This window comes from Nerophis lumbriciformis, linkage group LG27, assembly GCF_033978685.3.
Source record: "Nerophis lumbriciformis linkage group LG27, RoL_Nlum_v2.1, whole genome shotgun sequence".
NCBI lineage: Eukaryota > Metazoa > Chordata > Actinopteri > Syngnathiformes > Syngnathidae > Nerophis > Nerophis lumbriciformis.
This window is the reverse complement of record NC_084574.2, coordinates 17,564,423-17,587,364: the sequence shown is the minus strand read 5'-3', so window position 1 is coordinate 17,587,364 and position 22,942 is coordinate 17,564,423. Positions and strand designations below refer to the sequence as shown.

The 22,942-nt window shown below is 39.6% G+C and overlaps 1 protein-coding gene across 3 annotated transcripts in view; it reads left to right on the top strand.

The window, feature by feature from the left end:
• Positions 1-96: 96 nt before the first annotated feature.
• The window catches only part of mxi1 (max interactor 1, dimerization protein), a 74,687-nt gene continuing 51,841 nt past the window's right edge, over positions 97-22,942 (top strand). The window contains exons 1-3 of one of the 3 annotated variants that reach the window (XM_061922761.2): positions 97-115; positions 9,623-11,043; positions 11,557-11,659. In XM_061922761.2, coding sequence (XP_061778745.1) covers positions 10,902-11,043; positions 11,557-11,659 — 245 coding nt within the window. In that variant the 5' untranslated portion in view covers positions 97-115; positions 9,623-10,901. Of the gene's footprint in view, positions 116-7,347; positions 7,735-8,968; positions 11,044-11,556; positions 11,660-22,942 lie in introns of those variants that run through there. The other 2 variants (XM_061922758.2, XM_061922760.2) reach the window with 2 other exon arrangements.

Sequence of the window (22,942 nt, the reverse complement as noted above, 5' to 3'; positions counted from 1 at the left end):
GCCGGCTGCTGGCGCTTTGAAGTGGCAAAGGGGAGTTCAGAGCTGAACACAGGCCTGCCTTGACATGTTCCGCTGAAAATGGCCTGTCTGCAGTATGAAAATGGCTCGTCTGAAGGTCTGGTGAGAGTGGTATAACATCAAGGCTCGGGACTTTACATCTATCATTTCTGTCACCTACAGGTTGATCTATAGACGCACTATGTTTTTACTGTATGTGTCCCCTGATGGTATTTTGTTGAACTTGTTCTATTAAGTCATATACGCTTGTGACCATAATGGTATCTACAGTAAAAGCCTAAATAGCATTTTAGCCATACTATATACTGCTACGACTACTACTATTGTAATAGTGTACTGCTCTTATTTACTTTTATCGGTGCATTAAGACTAAATGAGTGCAACTCAAATTATTACTTTGTCCTCAGAAGCTTTCAAATACAGTTTTGCACCGGCTTCTGAGTTTAATTGGTATTTGTGAAGAAACTCGTAACCCAAAACACTCGTACAGAGGTACCTTAACATATTATGGGTTTTTTTACATTTAAAACACTTTCTTGTGGTCTACATAACATGTAAGGGTGGTTCTTCGGTCAAAATGTTGCATAGATTATGTTTAACAGACCATCTTCAAGCCGCTTTCTGACCATGTCTTCATGATGCGCCGTTTTGTGGGCGGTCTAATTTACGTGCCTCCACTTTGACAGCGTCTTCTCTCCGTCAGCCATGTTGTAGTTTTTAGTGCTTCCATATGAAGTCAACTGAGAGATATAAGTTTGAACCGATACCGGTACCAAAATTATTTCAATACTTTTCGGTACTTTTCTAAATAAAGGAGACCACAAAAAATTGCATTATTGGCTTTATTTTAACAACAAATCTTAGGGTACATTAAACATATGTTTCTTATTGCAAGTTTGTCCTTAAATAAAATAGTGCACATACTAGACTACTTGTCTTTTATTAGTAAGTAAGCAAACAAAGGCTCTTAATTTAGCTGCTGATATATGCAGTAACATATTTAGTCATTTTCCATTCTATTATTTTGTCAAGATTATTAAGGACAAGTGGTAGAAAATTAATTATTAATCTTCTTGTTCATTTACTGTTAATATCTGCTTACTTTCTATTTTAACATGTCTACACTTCTGTTAAAATGTAATAATCACGTATTCTTCTGTTGTTTGATACTTTACATTAGTTTTGGATAATACCACACATTTGGGTATCAATGCGATACCAAGTTGTTACAGGATCATACATTGGTCATATTCAAAGTTCTCATGTGTCCAGGGACATATTTCCTGAGTTTATAAACATAATATATATATATTTTTAAACGAAAGAAGATGTTGTGATGCCAAAAAATATTAACATAATCATAGTAGTATCAACTAGATACGCTACTGTACTTGATATAATTACAGTGGATGTTAGGTGTAGATCCACCAACGGCGGACTGGTACTTTTCAGAGGCGGTATAGTACCAAATATGATTCATTAGTATCGCGGTACTATACTAATACCAGTATACTGTACAACCCTACTTTGTATTACAAATGGCAACAGCGCAGGATGCATGTGCATGTACGAGCCAGTCTGCCTCACACAAAAGGATAGAGAAAAAGAAGGAGCTTATTGACTACAGTGTTGGACTACAGTACCAAACTCGCGCAAAGCTCTTTGGGTAAACCTCTACCTGTCGTCAGCGATTGGAAAAATTTCATAAATTTGGCAAATTCCAAACGACTTGTTTCGAGGAAGTATTAAAGAAGACAAGATTGTTCCCTGCCATGCCTCCATGGTTTGATTTCATTTTTTTCGGGATTTATGCAGATCCCAAAAACACAAAAGCAGCTACCAATAGGTAAGATAAGTTGGTTTTGCATAATAGGTCCCTACTTTTTTTGAATCTCACAATCATTATGAGAGACAAGAAGACAAAAGTTTTTTTTGTTTTTATTTGCATTCTAACATGTAAAAATTGTCCCATTCCAGGTGGCTAGCGATGCAGCTAATGGGAGCAATCAATTCTGCCTCTAAATCACTAAAAAAAATGCATTCAAAAACCATCTACAATACTTCATTTACGTTCCATAACCTGTAGAATAACCAAGCAGTAGCGACATTGTTATTGTAAGAGCCAACACTGAGGAACTGTTTTTCTCACGTGGTAACACATTGGCGTTCTACGGTATTAGCCGTAAAAGCTAGCTACGGTGAGAGATAAGCTAGCATCTGTGTCAGCACCCAAATCGCGCTTCACAACACAAGGCGATAGGACACTAATCTGTACTGACTGAAAAACATGAACAATCATATAACAGTACCTGTAAAGTATTAGCCCACACTTTATATTTTGTTTGTTGTACACAGCTAGCCAGACAGCATATGTACTGTAGTTGTAATAACACGCATGACGTGCTGCGTGTATCATGATCAATATTAAGCTGACTTACTCGATAGACAGCTGTCTGTTTGGTCCAGCTGGCCGGGGACGTTTCCAGTTTATTTTGGGTAAGCATTTAATTAATGTCGACATTGCTTGGCTCCAAGCTCCACATTTGCAGCTCCGAGTCGCGCCTACCTCACTCTCTTCGCTTCCGTCTGCTCCAACATCTCACCCTCTTATTCGTGCTTGCTTCTAGATAGATAGTACTTTATTGATTCCTTCAGGAGAGTTCCCTCAGGAAAATAAAAAATTCCAGTAGCAGTGTACAGAATTGAGATATAATTTCAAAAGTAAATAATAAATAATGGGGGTATATGGTATTGCTTTGCATCCCCTGTCACCCCCCCCCCCCCCCTCCCCCTGGCCCCCAGAGAGCAGGGGGTACTATAAGCATCAGTTCATCCTCAGTATATTCAGCTTCAAAAAGTAAAGCTTTTGAATCCTCATTTGTCCAAAAATAGTCGTGTTCGTTGTCTGTTACCATGATTAGAACACACTAGCGTTTGTTTCCAAAAGTAGGAACACACTTTTGTTGCCGGTAGTCGTAAGTGCGCAGCTATGGAAACAGAAATAAATGCGCTGAAGAAATTAGTTCCTGCTACGCTTAAAATGACCAAATTACGGTAAAATGGTTAGTGTCCGCACTGAGATCGGTAGGTCGTAAGTTCAAACCCCGGCCGAGTCATACCAAAGACTATAAAAATGGGTCCCATTACCTCCCTGCTTGGCACTCAGCATCAAGGGTTGGAACTGGGGGTTAAATCGCCAAAAATGATTCCCGGGCGTGGCCACCGCTGCTGCTCGCTGCTCCCCTCACCTCCCAGGGGGTGATCAAGGGTGATGGGTCAAATGCAGACAATAATTTCGCCACACCTAGTGTGTGTGTGACAATCATTGGTACTTTAACTTTTAACTTTAAATATTGTACATATTGCAGTTACTACATTACATATTTACTTGCAGTGGTATATTCAAAACGTTGATGGAGGGTTTTGAAGTTGTTTTAGAGGGCTTTGAAGGCTACAACGGTGACTCCTATTAACTGCATCTTTCAAGCGTTTTTATGAACTTTAATAACCCCCAAAAAAGGGGTGTGTTCTTGTCTCTCATAATGACTGTGAACAATAGGCAAAATTCTAAAAAATAACAGTGCTATTCCCCTTTAAGAGTGTTTTTGGACAAAAGCTGTCTCGAGGCTATTTCTTATGCTTTAAATTTCAAGATTATTTTTTTTTACATACAAGCATTCATGCTATTAGTTGGTGTAACAAATGGCACAACGATCTGCCTAAAATATCTAGTCTTACTACCTGGAATATTGGAGGCCAGCCAGTGTGGCTGTGCCATGTGTGCGTTAGTAAACCTCACTCCCTGACGACTTCAAGAGTGTGCCAGCTTTCGTGTTTTTAGCTCGGTGGTCAGCACAATCGCCTCTCATGTCTAATGTTTGTGTCCCCGTGCGGAATTGGATTAACGCAAAAAGCCGAACCACCTGGGATACACTAGCATTAGCTTATAGCTAGAGATGGACATAACTTTGTTTTCCAACCATGGGAAAGAAGAAAGTGAATGTGAAAGACAGTGCTGAGAAAAACAAGCAGATTATATAAATTGAATTAAAAAAATAAATCATCAAAAACATGACCGAGCTTGTCACCAACTTGGCTAAGCATTTACAGTGTATGACTGCTCGTCTGCACCATACTGAAGCAGGAGGAATCTAACGCCAGCCAAGAATGTTAAAATTATATCTAAAAGTGGGACGTTTATCCATGAAAATATGGAAAAGCTGCTGATGGTGTGTTTGACGGAGAAGCAGCTGAAAGGAGATACTGTAGAAGTCCACTCTACAAGGTAACTGCTGTACATTATTATATATATTTTTTTAAATAAAACTACTGTAGTTGTTTGTACTACATTCTATCGTATTGTTTTTTTTACAGTACAAGCACGGCGTGGCGCGGTTGAGAGAGAGGGTTCCTGGTTCGATCCCCGGCTTCTACCACCTTAGTCACGTTCGTTGTGTCCTTTAAATGGGACTATGATAATGGTATTCACTATGTAAAGCGCTTTGAGTCACTAGAGAAAAGCGTTATATAAATACAATTCACTTTACTTCACGCTACATCCGCTTCTTCTTCCCAGCACTGTCGTTCAAATGGTTGAAGAAACAAAGTCCATTTCTAGCTATAAGATAATGCTAGCGAATAAGACCAGATGTTTCAGGTGAATCATACGGGGCTCGTTGTTACACAGGGTTGTCCAAAGTTGGCCCAGGGGCCAATTGTGGCTCACAGAAAAGTTTTTGTATGTATTTAAAAAATAATTTTCCAAAAAAAAACATGTAAAAGTGGAACAAACGATACTTTGACGGATATATCGGAAGGTGATCTACAGATTTAAGCATTGAAAGTAATATATATATATATATATATATATATATATATATATATATATATATATATATATACATACACACATATATATACACACATATATATATAGAGAGAGAGATTTATTTTATTGCTTTTATGAGTGAGGGCCTTTTGGATCCCCGAGACTTTAATCTGATTATTTTTATAACTGTCATTGCTCAAAAATCAAAAGCAATGTTATGAATTATTTACCTATTGAAGGCTACAATTATTTCACATCAAATATTCTATTTTGGGGGGGAAATATTGCATATTTTGTGTTTTTTTGATCAAATCGTTTTGACAGAAAGGGCATAAAACATGAAAAAACTATTTATCAATGGACAAATCTGAAGTTAATCTATAGATCTTTAAATGTTGAAATTAAAATAAAAACATATTAATATTTGTTATTTAACACTTTAGTGACTGAGACCCTTTTGGGTCCCCGGGACCTTGAAGATTCATCAAAATTGAGGGAAAGCCCAAGGGTTACAATATATTGCCTTGGTTCTGAAAATGAAAAATATCAAAATTTCCCCCGGATGCTTTCATTTTCAGTGTGCGGCCCTTGGTGGCTATGCCCTCTAATGCAGAGGTGTCAAACGTACGCCCCGAGGGCCGGATCAAGCCCGCGAACAGGTTTTTTCCGGCCCGCTGGATGAGTTTGCTAAGTATAAAAATTAACCTGAAATTTTTGAATGAAAGAAACAGCTGTTCTAAATGTGTCCACTGAATGTCGCAATAGCAATTATTTGTATCTTTGTAGATGACGCTACATATGTACAAAATAAGCCACATAATGTTAGTACATCAGTCGAGGAAAATGATCAAACTACATAAATAACATACTGTAATTTGATTTTGATAGATTGAAAATGAACACCAGGGAGTTGACTGATGAACATTATCACATAATTTATTCAGAAAATATAAATAACAAAGATAGAATACTAGTAACCGAAACATGTAAGTGTATACAAAACAAACTACATTATGTTTTTTTTACAATTTCAGAATGTGATTGTTCTATTTTTAAACAAAGAAAACAATCTAAAGTTGTCTTTATGTTTAAGTTATCGTGCTGTGATTTTACCAGTGGGAGTAGATTTTTTTCCATGTGGACCCCGATCTAAAATGAGTTTGACATCCCTGCTCCTAATGGCTGAGATGCTTGTATTATTTTGCATAACACTGAGCTCTTTACCATGAATTGATTAACGTGGACCCCGACTTAAAAAAGTTGACAAACTTATTGGGGTGTTACCATTTAGTGGTCAATTGTACGGAATAGGTACTGTACTGTGCAATCTACTAATAAAAGTTGCAATCAATCAAACTCAGAGACAACTCTTATCTTAAACCACTCTTAACCCTTGTGTAACATTCATATTGTTGTTACTCAGCCAGTGTTTGTGGGTCTGATGGACCCATTGCATTTTGTGGCTTTTAATGCCTCACAATCAAACACTTTTATGTTAAAATACTGAACAGATGTTTACCTTATCCCAATAAACATCTGTTCAGTATTTTAACGTAAAAGTGTTTGATTGTGAGGCATTAAAAGCCACAAAATGCAACGGGTGCCTCAGACCCACAAACACTGGCCCAGTAACAACAATATGAATGTTACACAAGGGTTATGTTAAAATACTGAACAGATGTTTACCTTATCCCAATAAACATCTGTTCAGTATTTTAACGTAAAAGTGTTTGATTGTGAGGCATTAAAAGCCACAAAATGCAATGGGTCCATCAGACCCACAAACGTTGGCTGAGTAACAACAATATGAACGTGGCACGGAAAATTTCTCTGCCAGTTTCTGCATCCCACAGGGATTCTTCTTTTGTGTTTCTGCATCTGCGGTTCCCACACAAGGTTGCAACATTGTCAACACTGTTTGCTCTCATTTTCTCGCACATTTGACCCTCTGATGTTCTGTGTACCTGCACTCTGTCCTCCTCCTGTCTAGGCCTGCTGTGTGTGTGTGTGTGTGTGCGTGTGTGTGCGTGTGTGTGTGTGTGTGTGAGTGTGTGTGTGTGTGTGTGTGTGTGTGTGTGTGTGTGTGTGTGTTACACAGAACATCAATTTCCACACTTCTATTAGCCCAGCGGACATCTTATATGTAATAGAAATGTGTAGGGGGGGGTGTATGGTGTGTAGTCATTAAATATGTATTCTGATATATGTTCTTCACAGAAAATGAGCCAAAGTCAGTGAGTCTCAGTTTGAAAAATTAATTAATTGTATCATTTTTCTTTTAATAAAAAATGAAAACGGGTCCCACAGACCCGAACACCACACAAGGTTAGTTTAGCACTGTATTAATTTGTATTTTATTTATTCTTCATTGCGTTTTCTGCAGCCTGGACATGCACGGACGTACTTGGTGGTTGGGGACGCCTGTTTTTGTTTTCCTCCTCGCTATTTGGCGGACACAAGGACCATGTGGAGCTCCTCTCCTGGAGGGGGCGGGGTTTACTTTTGCCATGCAGCAGCATCCTCTGACATTGGCTGCTGCTCCACATTAGACACCCCGCATTCATAAAAAAAAGAGAAGGGGCTCCATCTGACACGAACATATCTTTCACAGGACCAAGTCTCGCTGCACAACTTGCACAACATTTTTTTTTTAAAAATGGCCAAAAGTGAGATAAGCCAAAGAAGTAGTTTGAAGAGCGAGGAGTTTTTCTTCGATTCCGATGCGTCCCTTTTGGATCCGCAAGACTTGGAGATGTCCGGTTATCCTTTCAATGACGTCTTCAACTCCAAAGACTCGCACTTGGAGCAGATCAATACTTTTCTCAATAATGTCCAAGTGCTGCTGGAGGCTGCTCGCTATCTTGAGAGCGCCGAGAGGAAAGACGGAAGTGAGTTTTTGTTTTTTTTGTTTTTTGTTTTTAGCATTTGACTGCACACTTAAGTGTAGTGATCTTTTTTTACTGCGACCATCTCCACGCATGTGTGCATCTATTGCAGGAATATGCCTCCGATCTTCACAAGTTCACAAATAGCAAATGTGACGTATTTGATTTGCTGAGTGGGTGTACATATGCTGGCTGCGACTCAAATACAACACAAGACGTGACCACATTGCAGCGCTCTCCAACTCACTTTCTAGGATGACGTCATTGCGCCCCCGCACACACTGTCATAAACAGCCTTCACTTAGCATGACGAAAACGTATACAGCAATGTGATGCATAAAGGGGTCCATAAAAAAACATATTTAGTCGTGTTTTATAAAGTGTGCGAATAGTTTTTACGTATTCTTTTTAGTGTTTTATGCGGAAATATAAGTGCATTTGTAAAGGGGAAATGTGTTTAAATGGCGACAACGAGCTGGAAATTCGCTTCCATATTTTTTCCTGCGTTCTCTCGGTTGTTTGCTTCCTGCTATTTGTGGGCGTGTCGCACGGGGTTCCACATGGCGCGGAGTCGCTCTGTGATTGGTCAGAAGAGAGCTCTGCCCTCGGAGTCTGTCAACAGCGTCCGCCAATCAAAGCGCCGCTAGAGTGCGACGTCACGTGTTGCTGGGCCTGGCTTCAGTTGTTAACCGCGCCCCCGTGGTCCCGGTGTATCATGGGAATTGTAGGGTTTGTTTCGTGACGAGTGGACGTTTTTATTGTCAAAGTCACTGTACATTAAGCAAATGACACAGTAATATAGACCAGGGGTGTCCAAAGTGTGGCTTGTGGGCCATTTTCAGCCTGCAGCTATTTTATTTTAACAGCCCATTCAAATACTATTAAAAAAAAAAAAGTAGCACAGTGAAGCAAATTGAAATGTAATGAGGAAAAAGTTGCAATGTTGAATCCAATAACACAAAACTGTTGTCTTTTTTTTAAAGCTGTCATTGCTCAGAAAATAATAATGAATCAAAAGCAATGTTATGAATTATGGGCCTTTTCAAGGCTCCAACTACATCAGGATACAAATTTCACTGTGAAATATTTTTTTGGGGGGGGGGGGGGTTCTGCATATTGTGTGTTTGCCATTTAAAAACAACGTTTTCTTTGACCAAAGGGCATAAAACAAACAAACAAAAAAAAAAAAACAGGAAAAAATAATACAAACTCACAATGGAGACTTAAGAATTACTTATTTTTAACACTTTTATGAGTATGGCCCTTTTGGATGCCTAATAATTTTAGTAAGATTTTGTTTTTTAAAACTAATTGTAAAAAAAAAAAAAATTTAAATCAACGTTATTATGAATTATTGACCTATTTAAGGGTCCGATTACTTCACAATATTCCACTTGAAAAAAAAAGAGGAACATTTTGCATGGTTTTTGTTTTTCCCATAAAACCAGGTTTTTGAAAAAAGGGCTTGAAACAAAAGAAAAACGTATTCTCAACAGATCTGAAGTTGATCTATTCTAGAGCAAAATGTGGTACACCAAAGAAACAATTAAATGTAATGGATTATTTAAGGACAGTGTTTATTGTAACGATGTGACTGTTCAAGCTGTATTGTTACAGTGGCCAAAAATATTAAATATATTTGTTAAATAAATCCTCTGTCTTGTTTTTAATGAATACCCAGGCCTACTAGGCTACTGTATTTTATTGTTGGTTATTATGGTATTAAGGTTGAAAAGCGCTATAAAAGTATTATGCATTTACCGTTTACTTAGAGAGCCAAGTGTTTTCTGAGGTGTTACAAAGTTGGTAAATATAAAAGTTTGAGAATCACTGATATAGAGATTTGTGTTGAATAAAACAATTAATACATGACTTTTTTTTTTTTTTGCAGTTTTACGCTTGACACCCTTCTGGGTCCCCAGGACCAAGTTTGAGGGGAGCCTTAAAGGTTAAAATAATCTAATATTGCATTGGTTTGGAAAATTAAAATGATCAAAATGCCCACCGCATGCATTGATTTTTCAGTGTGTGGCCTTCAGTGGGAAAAAGTTTGGACGCTTCTGGTGTAGACTATAATATTTAATTAGAGCCAATGAACTAAGTAATACTGGAATGTGTAAAGATCCCATCTTTTTTGTGCTGCTGTACACTCATGCTGCTGCATTATTAACAACATCTATTCATAGTAATCACACAACTGTGTCAAACAATACCATTTTGTAAATACACACCAGCTGGTCGATATACGTGATGTTTCCAATACGCCGATCTAAGTTTATGCACAGTGGGTGCTCGGTGTGTGTGTATTAAAAAGAAAATAAACGTTCAGCGAAGTTAATATCCCATATGATTAGTGTCTTTATTATTTTGTAAAACAGACCAGATGATTTTTGCTGCTCAGTGGCCTGGTGGTTAGAGTGTCCACCCTGAGATCGGTAGGTCGTGAGTCCAAACCCCCCGGCCGAGTCATACCAAAGACTATAAAAATGGGACCCATTACCTCCCTGCTTGGCACTCAGCATCAAGGGTTGGAATTGGGGGTGGCCACCGCTGCTGCTCACTGCTCCCCTCACCTCCCAGGGGGTGAGGGTGATGGGTCAACTGCAGAGGATAATCTCACCGCACCTAGTGTGTTTGTGACAATCATTGGTACAATAACTTGCATTTTTCAAAAATTATTTTAAAGACTGAAAGTTGCCGTCAATCCCACGTGGGCGCCTATGTTTAAATTCCAATGACATGACACGCTAAAAACTTGACAAATCATCAGCGTTTGTCAGTGTCATGGCAATACAAGATAAAAAAAAAACACCATTTCCCAGAATGCCTCACGTCCAGCGCGGGCCCGCCTCCGGAGCTGTGCGGTAAAAGAAAACAAACAGGAGAGGAGAGGAGAGGAGGCACTTTGCTGGCTCCCGTCTCCCTCGGGGAATTTTTATATTATTTATATCTCATTTTGTAACAAAGTGCCACCGTGTTTCCGAGAACACCTGACTATTTTCTTACGCCGGTTTTGAGATTTTCTATCGTCCTTGCGTGCATCGGCAGCAGCTCGCTAGCTTGCAAACACGATTCCCCCTCGTCGTGACTCAGATATCAAAACGATTTTTTTTTAAAATATATTTAATTTATTTATTGTATTGATAACCGAAGAACTGTCGCCGTAGCTAATGTTAAACGCTACAGAGAGCGGGGCTAACGATAAGGTGAACGACTGCAGCCTGCAGCCTCAGGAAAGAATGACGGCTGTCCAACTAATGAATATCCAGCGATTATTGGAAGCCGCGGAATATCTCGAAAGACGAGAACGAGGTAATGTCAACCTCGTAAAGTGAGTCTTTTTTTTTTTAACCTAAGTTGTATACAAAGGGGGCAGCATGGTTGTAAAGGGGTTAGTGCATGTGCCTCACAATACAAAGGTCCTGGGTTCGATCCCCAGGACTCGGGGTCTTTCTGTGTGGAGTTTGCATGTTCCCCCCGTGACTGCGTGGGTTCCTCCCACCTCCAAAGACATGCACCTGGGGATAGGTTGACAGGCAACACTAAACTGGCCCTAGTGTGTGAATGTGAAATGTTGTCTGTCTATCTGTGTTGGCCCTGCGATGAGGTGGCGACTTGTCCAGGTTGTACCCCGCTCTGCCCGAATGCAGCTGAGAGAGGCTCCAGCACCCTCCCGCGACCCCGAGAGGGACAAGCGGTAGAAAATGGATGGATGTATACAAAGGTGTCGCGTCCACGTGGTGCAGAAAATGCGCCTGAGCAGCGCTTACCTTCACCCGGCAAATTTTTGCAAATGGCTAACCTGATATTCTCTTCTTTCGACAGAGTGTGAACACGGATACGCTTCGACGTTTCCGTCGAATCCGAACACAAACTATCAGAGGCAAAGGAAATTCCGCAATAAGAAGTTCAACAACAACCACAATAGGTAAGAATGCGGTTGAAGTGTGGGGGAGCTTCCTGCAGCATAACACGCTCCATCACTATTACCGTGTACGTTATGCAAGGCAGCAGAGGAAAACGTAAGTTTGGTGTTTTAATTTGCATGCATTGAACGTTGGAGAGGTAGCACGGTGGCACAGGGGTTAGTGCATGTGCCTCACAATACACGAAGGTCCTGAGTTCGATCCCGGGCTCGGGGTCTTTCTGTGTGGAGTTTGCATGTTCTCCCCGTGACTGCGCGGGTACATCAATCAACGTTAACATGTATTATGCTTTTTCAGAAGAAAAACAAAGTTTCAGATTATGGATATTTAAAAAAAAAACTAACAAAAAACAATTCAATAGAATGTAGTACTAAGTACTACAGTCATTGAAAGTAATATATATATATATATATATATATATATATATATATATATATATATATATATATATATAGAGAGAGAGAGAGAGATCACTTAATGATTTTATGAGTTGGGGCCCTTTGGATTCCCAAGACCTTTAATCTGATTTTTTTAATCAATCAATCAATCAAAGTTTATTTATATAGCCCTAAATCACGAGTGTCTCAAAGGGCTGCACAAGCCCCAACGACATCCTCGGCTCAGATCCCAAATCAGGGCAAGGAAAAATTCAACCCAATGGGATACAATGAGAAACCTTGGAGGGGACCGCAGATGTGGGGGCCCCCCCACCCTGGGCGACCGGTGCAATGGATGTCGAGTGGATCTAGTTACCGTATTTTTCGGACTATAAGTCGAGGTTTTTTTCATAGTTTGGCCGTGGGTGCAACATATACTCCGGAGCGACTTATGTGTGAAATTATTAACATATTACCGTAAAATATCAAATAATATTATTTATCTAATTCGCGTGAGCGACGAAGAAAATGTCCGCAATCGTCACACACACGTCAGCTATCGTCAACTCACACGCCAACCAATAAGAATTCGGCGGGGGCGGGTCATGGCAGAAGTGCATTGTGGGTTTTGGAATGCTAACTGCTATATGCTATGCGCTACTGCCGGAGCTATTAAAATAGATCACAGCAACATTGGCGGTAACTTATAAAAACTGAGAAGGACTGAACTAAAATGGCACCGAAAAGGAAATCATATACTGCAGATTACAAGCTGGACGTAGTGAAATATGCACCAGAAAACGGCGATCGAGCAGCAGAAAGAATGGACGCTAGCGGCGCATACCAGAAGCGACACCGAGGAGGAAGATTTCATCGGATTTAGCGATCGGGAGTGACAGATTGTTTGGTAAACGTTTAGCATGTTCTATATGTTATAGTTATTTGAATGACTCTTACCATAATATGTTACGTTAACATACCAGGCATGTTCTCAGTTGGTTATTTATGCGTCATATAACGTACTTATTCAGCCTGTTGTTCACTATTCTTTATTTATTTTAAATTGCCTTTCTAGTGTCTATTCTTGGTGTTGGATTTTATCAAATAAATTTCCCCCAAAAATGCGACTTATACTCCAGTGCGACGTGTATATGTTTTTTTTCTTCTTTATTGTGCATTTTCGGCCGGTGCGACGTATACTCCGGAGCGACTTATAGTCCGAAAAATACGGTAATAATGTGAGAGTCCAGTCCATAGTGGGGTCAGCAGGAGATCATTTTGAGTGGAGACAGGTCAGCAGCACAGAGACGTCCCCAACTGATGCACAGCTGAGTGGTCCACCCTGGGTCCCGACTTAGAACAGCTAGCGCATCATCTGTGGTCAACTAATCTGTGCCCCCCCTCTGCATGAAGGAGAGGGGGGCAGAGCAGAAAAGAGACGGCAGATCATCTGGTCTAAAAGGGGGGTCTATTTAAAGGCTAGAGTATACAAATTAATTTTAAGATGGAACTTAAATGCTCTACTGAGGTAGCATCTCACTATAACTGTCATTGCTCAATTTAAAACTATTTACCGTATTTTACGCACTATAAGGCGCACCTAAAAACCTCCAATTTTGTCAAAAGCTGACAGTGCGCCTTATAATCCGGTGCGCCTTATATGGCCCAATATTGAACCTCCAACAGGTAAAAGTTTCAATCAATCAATCAATCAATCGCAACTACGGTAAGCAGCCGCCGACTTCATTTTCCCCCGTAGAAGAAGAAGAAGAAGCGCGCGGTGCATGCTGGGATATATGACTGCGCGAGGCGTGCCACTTTGATTTCCATTTGTTTATTTATGTAAAGACCCCAAAATGGCTCCTATTAAGAGACACGCTTACGATGCAGAGTTTAAACTTAAGATGATCAGTCACGCAGTAGAACACGGGAATAGAGCAGCAGCGACACTGACTCCATTAATGACGACTTCGACGAGACTGAGCCTGGGCATGTTGGATGCCGTGTTTGCCCAACTGTTTAATTCGGACACTGAAGTAGAAGAATTCGAGGGATTCGTGGATGAGGAATAACTTAATAAAGTGAGCTTTACATGTTTATTTTGTGTGTTGTGTTGTGTGACATCCATCCATGAGCAACGTTGAGTTATTGATATTGTTATTGCTCTGCACTATTTCGAGTGTTACCATATTGTGATTGCACTAACGTTTGATTTACCGTAACAGTATCACTGTTTTTTACGTGTTTATTGAATCAGGGAAAAAGATGTTGCACTACATGTTATAAATAAATAAATGATAAATGGGTTATACTTGTATAGCGCTTTTCTACCTTCAAGGAACTCAAAGCGCTTTGACATTATTTCCACATTCACCCATTCACACACACTGATGGCGGGAGCTGCCATGCAAGGCGCTAACCAGCAGCCATCAGGAGCAAGGGGTGAAGTGTCTTGCCCAAGGACACAACGGACGTGACTAGGATGGTAGAAGGTGGGGATTGAACCCCAGTAACCAGCAACCCTCCGATTGCTGGCACGGCCACTCTACCAACTTCGCCACGCCGTCCCCGTATACCTTGCTGTTGTTAAAAGATAAACAAAACACCACCTCACTGACTTTACCTCGGGGAAAATAATAAAGCAGCTGTTTATTCATTTTGGGAGTGAACAGAGTTGTCAGAACGCTGGTTTGTAATCTATTAATAAAGTTTGACTGACCTATCTGACTGTTTTGTTGACATTCCCTTTAGGGCAGCTCCATCTAATGGATGCATAGGTGCGCCTTATATATGAACAAAGTTTTGAAATATGCCATTCATTGAAGGTGCGCCTTATAATCCGGTGCGCTTTATAGTGCGGAAAATACGGTACCTATTTAAGGCTGCAATTATTTCACATCAAATATTCTATTTTTGGGGGGAAATATTGCATATTTTGTGTTTTTCCGGTCAAATAGTTTTGACAGACAGGGCATAAAACATGAAAACAAAGAACACTCTTTATCAATGGACAAATCTGAAGTTAATCTATAGATCTAGCTAGATCCACTCGACGTCTATTGCACCGGTCGCCCAGGTGGGGGTCCCCACATCTGCGGTCCCCTTCAAGGCTTGTCATTGTTATCCCTTTGGGTTGAGTTTTTCCTTGCCCTGATGTGGGATCTGAGCCGAGGATGTCGTCGTGGCTTGTGCAGCCCTTTGAGACTCTCGTGATTTAAGTCTACATAAGTAAACATTGATTGATTGATTGATTGATTAATTGATCTTTAAATGTTGAAATTAAAATAAAAACATATTTATATATGACATTTAACACTTTAGAGTTTGTATGTTCTCCCCGTGACTGCGTGGGTTCCCTCCGGGTAGTCCGGCTTCCTCCCACCTCCAAAGACATGCACCTGGGGATAGGTTGATTGGCAACACTAAATTGGCCCGAGTGTGTGAATGTGAGTGTGAATGTTGTCTGTCTATCTATCTGTGTTGGCGTCTCGTCCGCTTTTCGCCCGAATGCAGCTGAGATAGGCTCCAGCACGCGGTAAGAAATGGATGGGATGGATGAACATTGTAGGAGCGCACTTGACATCCATCCACACTGCTGTTGTGTGCATTCGGGGGGAGGGGATAGGCAGCAAGCTCCTATAGCAACCTCTCTGTTGGCTTTTCATCAGTTGATTGTCTAAGCGACTGCGGTGCCTGCAGGATAGGCACCGTGGTGAAAGTGATGGCTTAAAAACGAAAACACAACGTCATCTTTTGATGTGCAAACCTGCTTCACCTTGGTTTTTGTTTTGATAGTAAAGTTGGTGGTTTTGGCCTAGAGCAGTGTACTCTATATATGGCTGGAGGTGGGGGCAGGGGGAGTATTTCCCTAAGGTGGAAACTATACTACACATGTTTGTAAAGGGATTAGCATGTTTCTACCTTTTAAGGTAGTCAAAGCGTTTTGACACTATTATCACATTCACCTACTGATGTTGCTGCATCAGGAGCAACTGGAGGTTCAGTATTCAGGCCATGTCCACCCGAACACGGAGAGTTTAAAAAACACACATTAAAACGATCTCCATCCACACAAGTGTGGTTTCAAAACACGCATACGCCTGCTGTCATGCACATTTTGTCTCATCAGAATCCTGCAAAAAGCAGCGAGAGCTGACTTGGTGGCATTACACTTCCGTTATTATATTGTTTTATTTTGATATACTAGACCAGGGATCGGCAACCCAAAACGTTGAGTCATATTGGACCAAAAATACAAAAAACAAATCTGTCTGGAGCCGAAAAAATGAAAAGCCGTATATAAGTCCTATAGTGAAAGCAACACATGACGTATGTGTCCATATGAGCTATATTAGCCTACTATCAAAATTACTTTAAAAGTCTTCTATAAGTGTTTTAATGAAGACAACACATGATGTAAGTGTCTATATTTGCATATTAGCCTATTATCAAAATGACTATGTGTCGCAGGCTGAAGCAAATCTTCATTGACAGAAATGTTGAATTGTAATATTTATTCTACACATTTCTACAACATTGGAAAACATTAGTAAATCAGAGGCGACTCAGAGGGTGAGATAACTCCTGGAAATTACTGTCTTTTAATGGCCAAAGGTATAGATGTGTGTGTCCAGGTTAAAGGAAACCGCATGCTGTCTTTGTTCGCTGTGGTCTGGAACAACATGGCACATAAACAAACATCTGAAATGCAGCCAATATTGCATACAGATAATTAGGGATGTCCTATATTATCGGCCGATAAATGCTTTACAATGTAATATCGGAAATTATCGGTTTCAAAATTATCGGTACCGGTTTCATAAAATAAAATTTAAGACTTTTTAAAACGCCGCTGTGTAAACAGACGTAGGGAGAAGTACAGAGCGCCAATAAACCTTAAAGGTACTGCATTTGCGTGCCGGCCCAGTCACATAATATCTACGGATTTTCACACAGACAAGTGAATGCAGCATACTTGGTCAACAGCCATATAGGTCACACTGAGGGTGGCCGTATAAACAACTTTAACACTGTTACAAATATGCGCCACACTGTGAACCCACACCAAACAAGAATGACAAACACATTTCGGAAGAACATCCGCACCGTAACACAACATAAACACAACAGAACAAATACCCAGAACCCCTTGCAGCACAAACTCTTCCAGAACGCTACAATATACACCCCCCGCTACCCCCTATCCCCCCCACCTCAACCCTGCCCCCCCATCTCCGCCCACCTCAACCTCCTCATGCTCTCTCAGGGAGAGCATGTCCCAAATTCCAAGCTGCTGTTTTGAGGCATGTTTAAAAAAATAATGCACATTGTGACTTCAATAATAAATATGGCAGTGCCATGTTGGCATTTTTTTTTTCCATAACTTGAGTTGACTTATTTTGGAAAACCTTGTTACATTGTTTAATGCATCCAGCGGGACATCACAACAAAATTAGGCATAATAATGTGTTAATTCCACGACTGTATATATCGGTATCGGTTGATATCGGAATCGGTAATTAAGTGTTGGACAATATCGGAATATCAGATATTGGCAAAAAAGCCATTATCAGACATCTCTACAGATAATGTGTCATGAGACATGCAAAACTAAATTATTTACAAAGAAGATACAAGTAAAGGATATTAAATGAGCTCAAATATACCTACAAATGAGGCATTATGATGCAATATGTACATACAGCTAGCCTAAATAGCATGTTAGCATGGATTAGCACTGACCAAATATGCCTGATTAGCACTCCAACAAGTCAACAACATCAACAAAGTGCACCTTTGTGCATTCACGCACAGCATGAAACTTTTGGTGGACAAAATGAGACAAAGAAGGAGTGGAAGATTTTATATGTAAACAAACTGTTGCGTTTTTTTCCATTTTCAATCTTTTTTTTAAAATGCTCCTGGGACCCACGAGGGCGGCACTAAAGAGCTGCATGCGGCTCGAGAGCCGCGAGTTGCTGACCCCCGTACTAGACATACAATGCCATGTACATTATCCTTAAAACCAGCCTGCACTTACTTACACAGAGCCCTGGGAACAATATTAAATCTTTTTTTTAGTGTTTAAACCGCGCATATGCACCTGTGCTGCTGAAACCCACCAACACTCATGGAATTATAACATGTTTATTTAGTAACATGGTAATATATTACATGTGGGGTACATTATTTCTAAAATCAGCGCACACTTTAAGCAGCCAAGGAAGCTCCTTGAATGTTTAGGCGCCTAAAGCGTGCGGACTTGCGTGTGCAAAACTCTTGTGGAATTATAAAACATTTAATCTTCTATATAGTGATATATTACATGTGCAATGAAGTGTATATTGTCTTTAACATCTGTACACACTAACAAGGAGGACGTTTTGATTGATTGATTGATTGATTGAAACGTTTATTAGTAGATTGCATAGTACAGTACATATTCCGCACAATTGATGGTAACACCCGAATAAGTTTTTCAACTTGTTTAAGTCGGGGTCCACGTTAATCAATTTATGGTTACTTCATGGTTCTTTAGTCCAGGGCTATTCAATTACTTAATAAAGAGGGCCGCAGTTTCAAGAGACCAAGGGCAGTTGAATAGCCCTGCTTTAGTTGCTTGGGCACTTTTAACATGCAGTCGCGCCCAGCTCCATCTACACAAATGCCGCCAACACTTCCTGATCTGTGTTTGAATAAGGAAACATGAGCTAATGTTGCATCTTTCTTAAGCAATAAGTCTTGCTTGTCAACCATCAGCTGGAGGTCCGAGAGCAATCGTATCCAAAACAGCTCATTGGCGCTGGCGGTAGTGTCATAAGCCCATTTTGATGTCTTTTTTTGTCAATGTTGAGTAAAAATAGCAGCATGTTTACGTTGAAACATACAATAAGTATTCTTCAAAGTATGTTTAAAGTCAGCAAAGCAGTGTTGTTGAGCTTCATTAGAGTGGTACAAGTCTTCGTGTGTGCCGCGTACACGCAAATCCTGAGTGGAGAGTTTTGGAACTCTACACTTTGGCCAGCGTCTGCAAAAGTCTGCGTTTTTAAGGAAAAAAGTATGTGTTTATGTGCAGAGATAAGTATGCGTTGAGTATTCGTGTTCGCGTGGACATGGCCTTAGAAATCGACCGAATATCGGTGCTGATATTTGGTATTTTGACGTATCAGTATCGGCATCAATATATACACATATGATACCAGTATTTAAATGAACTAACAATTAGTCAGGTAAATAGTTATAAACATTAGGGGTGTTTTCATTGCAATTATTTGTATTGATACTAGATAAATAAATAATTAAAAAATCTAAAATTGATTTATTTTTCTATTTTTAATCTGTCCTGTCCAGCCTCTCAGGCAAATCTTATTGTTGATGTAGATGCCCATATCTGCTGTACGGATTTATTTCAGAAGAGAGACGTGTTGGGTACTTTTCTTGTTGCCTTATTTGTATTTGACTAAATGTTTAGGTAGTATTTTGTTAAACAAAACTAGTTTTCTTTTAATTAATACAAACATTTTTCAGAGCTGTTTGTCTATTTTAAAGAGGAATGTAGGTAATCATAGAACTGCCACACAATATTATTAAAAAAGTTTTGATTTTGAATCGGGATTGGTTTGAATCGAGAATCGATTCTGAATTGAATCGTTGTCCCCAAGAATCGAATTGTGTCCAAAGATTCACAGCCCTAATAAACACTGCTCAAGCTGAAACCCGTTTGCCCTGCTTGTGAAAAAAGTTGCCTTTTTTTCGCTGCAGCAGGATCGGACCCAAATGCCTTGATCCCTTTTGATTGCTACTGTAAATACTGTATGCTTAATTGTAGACACATCACATTTTAAATGAGAGGAAGTACAAAAAATGCATAGATCAGGGCTCCCCCATCAAGTTGTAGTTAGTAAAGTTTGCAAACCACTGAGTTGGAGCATAAAAAAACTTTACAACCTTCTAAATACATTTTTCAACATTATGAGAGCCCTCTAGAAATGAAACGCTACCCTTTAGTCACAGTTACACTCTTTTTATTCAATATAATAAATGATGCCTGAGGCTAAGCCAATCCGTGGTCACAATACTGAACAGCATGCTCTGACTGGTTTGGTCTCCTATAGTGAACAATAATACTGTAGTATTAATATTTTTAGTTTATGACTACATAAAATAAAAAATATCAATACTACAGTATATGCAGTGTATGCTTGAAATACATGTATATTATATTATTATTATAATATACAGTATATGCTTGAAAATGCTTAAAAAAATAGTTTAAATATCCACAAAAATGCCCAATACTATACTGCCAATATCAGGGGCTAAAGCTACTGTAGTATTGATATTTTTAGTTTATTTAGCCATTTTATGCTTGAAAATGCTTAATTCAAAACCACAAAATTGTAGATAATGCTTTAAAAATATTTTTCAAAATATCCACAAAAAATCCCCAATACTGTACTGCCAATATCAGAGGCTAAAACTACTTTAGTGTTTATATTTTTTATTTATTTAGCCATTTTTATGTATAAAAATGCTTAATTTAAAACCCCAAAAATTGTAGAATATGCTTTAACAAAATAAAAAATAAATCTAAGGTTGTGGTGAGGCCGCAATATTTGCGACAAAAGTAAATATCACTCTGACGCCACTTTGTGATCAAACTTGTGCACATGCCACTTCCAAGCTAATTCGCCAAACCACTTGCATGTTCGTTGTGCGCTAGGAGAAACTGCCTGTTTCGTCTTTTCGGATTAAAATTAAAAGGAAGCCGGGACCTTCTCACAACGACCTTGAAGACAGTAAAGACATACTGCACCTTTTACCCACACACCAAACCATGCTATGACATCTTTCTCTCTGGAAAATACTTGTACCGTACCGATGGTGGGTTGGTATTATTTTGTGGTTTTAATTTGATTTTGTGCTTTTCTTTGTTTTGTGCTTCGGTGAATTACACGAGCATTCGACCACTATGTAAATTCTTTATCAAGTTCACGGTGAGCTGGAGCCTATCCCAGCTGACTTATGGCGAGAGGTAGGGTTCTTCCTGTACTAGTTGCCAGCCATTCACAGGGCACACATATACAAACATGCATATATATTTTTAAAATGTGTGAATGAATCGGGGTATTGGTTTTTATTCAACATATTTGATATTACTGTATTATTTGCTTATACGTGATATTGTAGAACTGCACTCCATCATACTGAGGCTGTTTTAGATATTTAGTCCCACTTGTGTTGCTAACCGCTGATGAGTGAGCATAGGACATAGTGAAGAGTAATTAGTTTAACCATCTCCCAATATAAAATGCACTGTACACCATGTTTATTGATGATTTATTTTTAGACAAGCTGTATTTGCTGCGTTCAAAGACTGAGCCCCTTCTGTGCTGCACATTCCACTGATGAATGTAACTTCCATACTGTAGTTGATGGAAATCCTCCGAAATTAGGACCCATTGGTATAGTGTTCTCTCTCAGTGCAGGCCTGCTTACATTAATCTGTCAGTTGATAGTCATACATCAAACGAAAGCACCACTCTCTTGCTCTGAGCCCTTTAATATTAATGTTGCGAGCGAGCAACAAACAGGAACTGCACATTACTCATCAGCACAGAACACTGCCTACCTCTGCATGGCAACAGTCGAGATCATATATTGGTTCGAGGCCGTACCAACAACGCTTCCCATGAGCTGGGAAGTTCTTGTAATGGCGTCGTAGAAGAGCATTACTTTAAATTAAAATGATCATGGCTGAGATTGGAAGAAGCAGGGGAAATAATTGAATGTGCAGTTGTTACAGGTAGATTCATTTGACATTATAGTGATCAGGCAAGATGACGTCAACAGTCCTTTATTTTCATAACGTTTACTTTAAATGTTAACAGTGTCTTTCAACCCCTTTTTTTCTTTCTTTTGCTTCTTTTAGTAATTCCCCCGTGCGATCGACCATTGCATTTGTCAATTCATCTACAGTATATTTGGTTTCTATTTTTTGTCATGATCTGTGGTTTGGATCATGTTTTATGTTATTTTCTGTTTAAGACTCCATAGTTCCTGGTTGCACTTCCTTGTTTGTTTTGTCACATTGGTTACTCATTGTGTTCACCTGTCTCTGATTAGTGCTCGCCCGCTCACCTGCTTCCCGAGCACTAATCAGAGGCATTATTTAAGCTTGTCTTTGCCAGTCAGTCGGCCTGGCTTCATTGTTTGCGTCACACCGTTTATGCCAAGTAAGTTTTGTTCGGTTCATGTCTGATTCAAAGTTTATGCCAAGTGTTCGTTTCATGCCATAGCCTATGCTAAGTCCTAGCTTCATGTGTTTTAGGCACGCTTGCCTTTTTTTTGTTATTTGCCTGTATTGTGGTAGTTGGGTGATTTATGTTTAATAAATCTAATCCTACCTTCACGCCTTCGTCCCGAGCGGTCAGTCTTGCATTCCGGGAGAACGAACCTCTTTAAGTCAACCCCAACCGTGACATTTTTCATCAAAAATGTTCACAGCTGTCACCTTTCTGATTTGTCACCGAACATAATTTTTCATCCTGTACAGTACGCAACGCTCTTATTCCCAATGGAATATCCCAGTGTGCCGACTAAAATATACATCTTTGATCCTCCCCGGCCCCTTTTGCAATGTGTTCCAGTTGTCAGCCTATTACAGTGTCAAATAATTCAAATGATAATATCTTCACCTGCCACTCAATTCAAACATAATGCCGCTTCATGTTATCTATTTTTCTCAATGACAGAAAACATTAGAAGTACGTGTGACCAAGCTAACTAATGTACATTTTTTGTTTTATGTTTAGACTATCTAGGCCTGGTCCGAAATGCGATAAGTCAATTAACTGAACGATAAATGAAGATGAAGTCAACAATTGCCATTTGCATGCGTTGTTACGG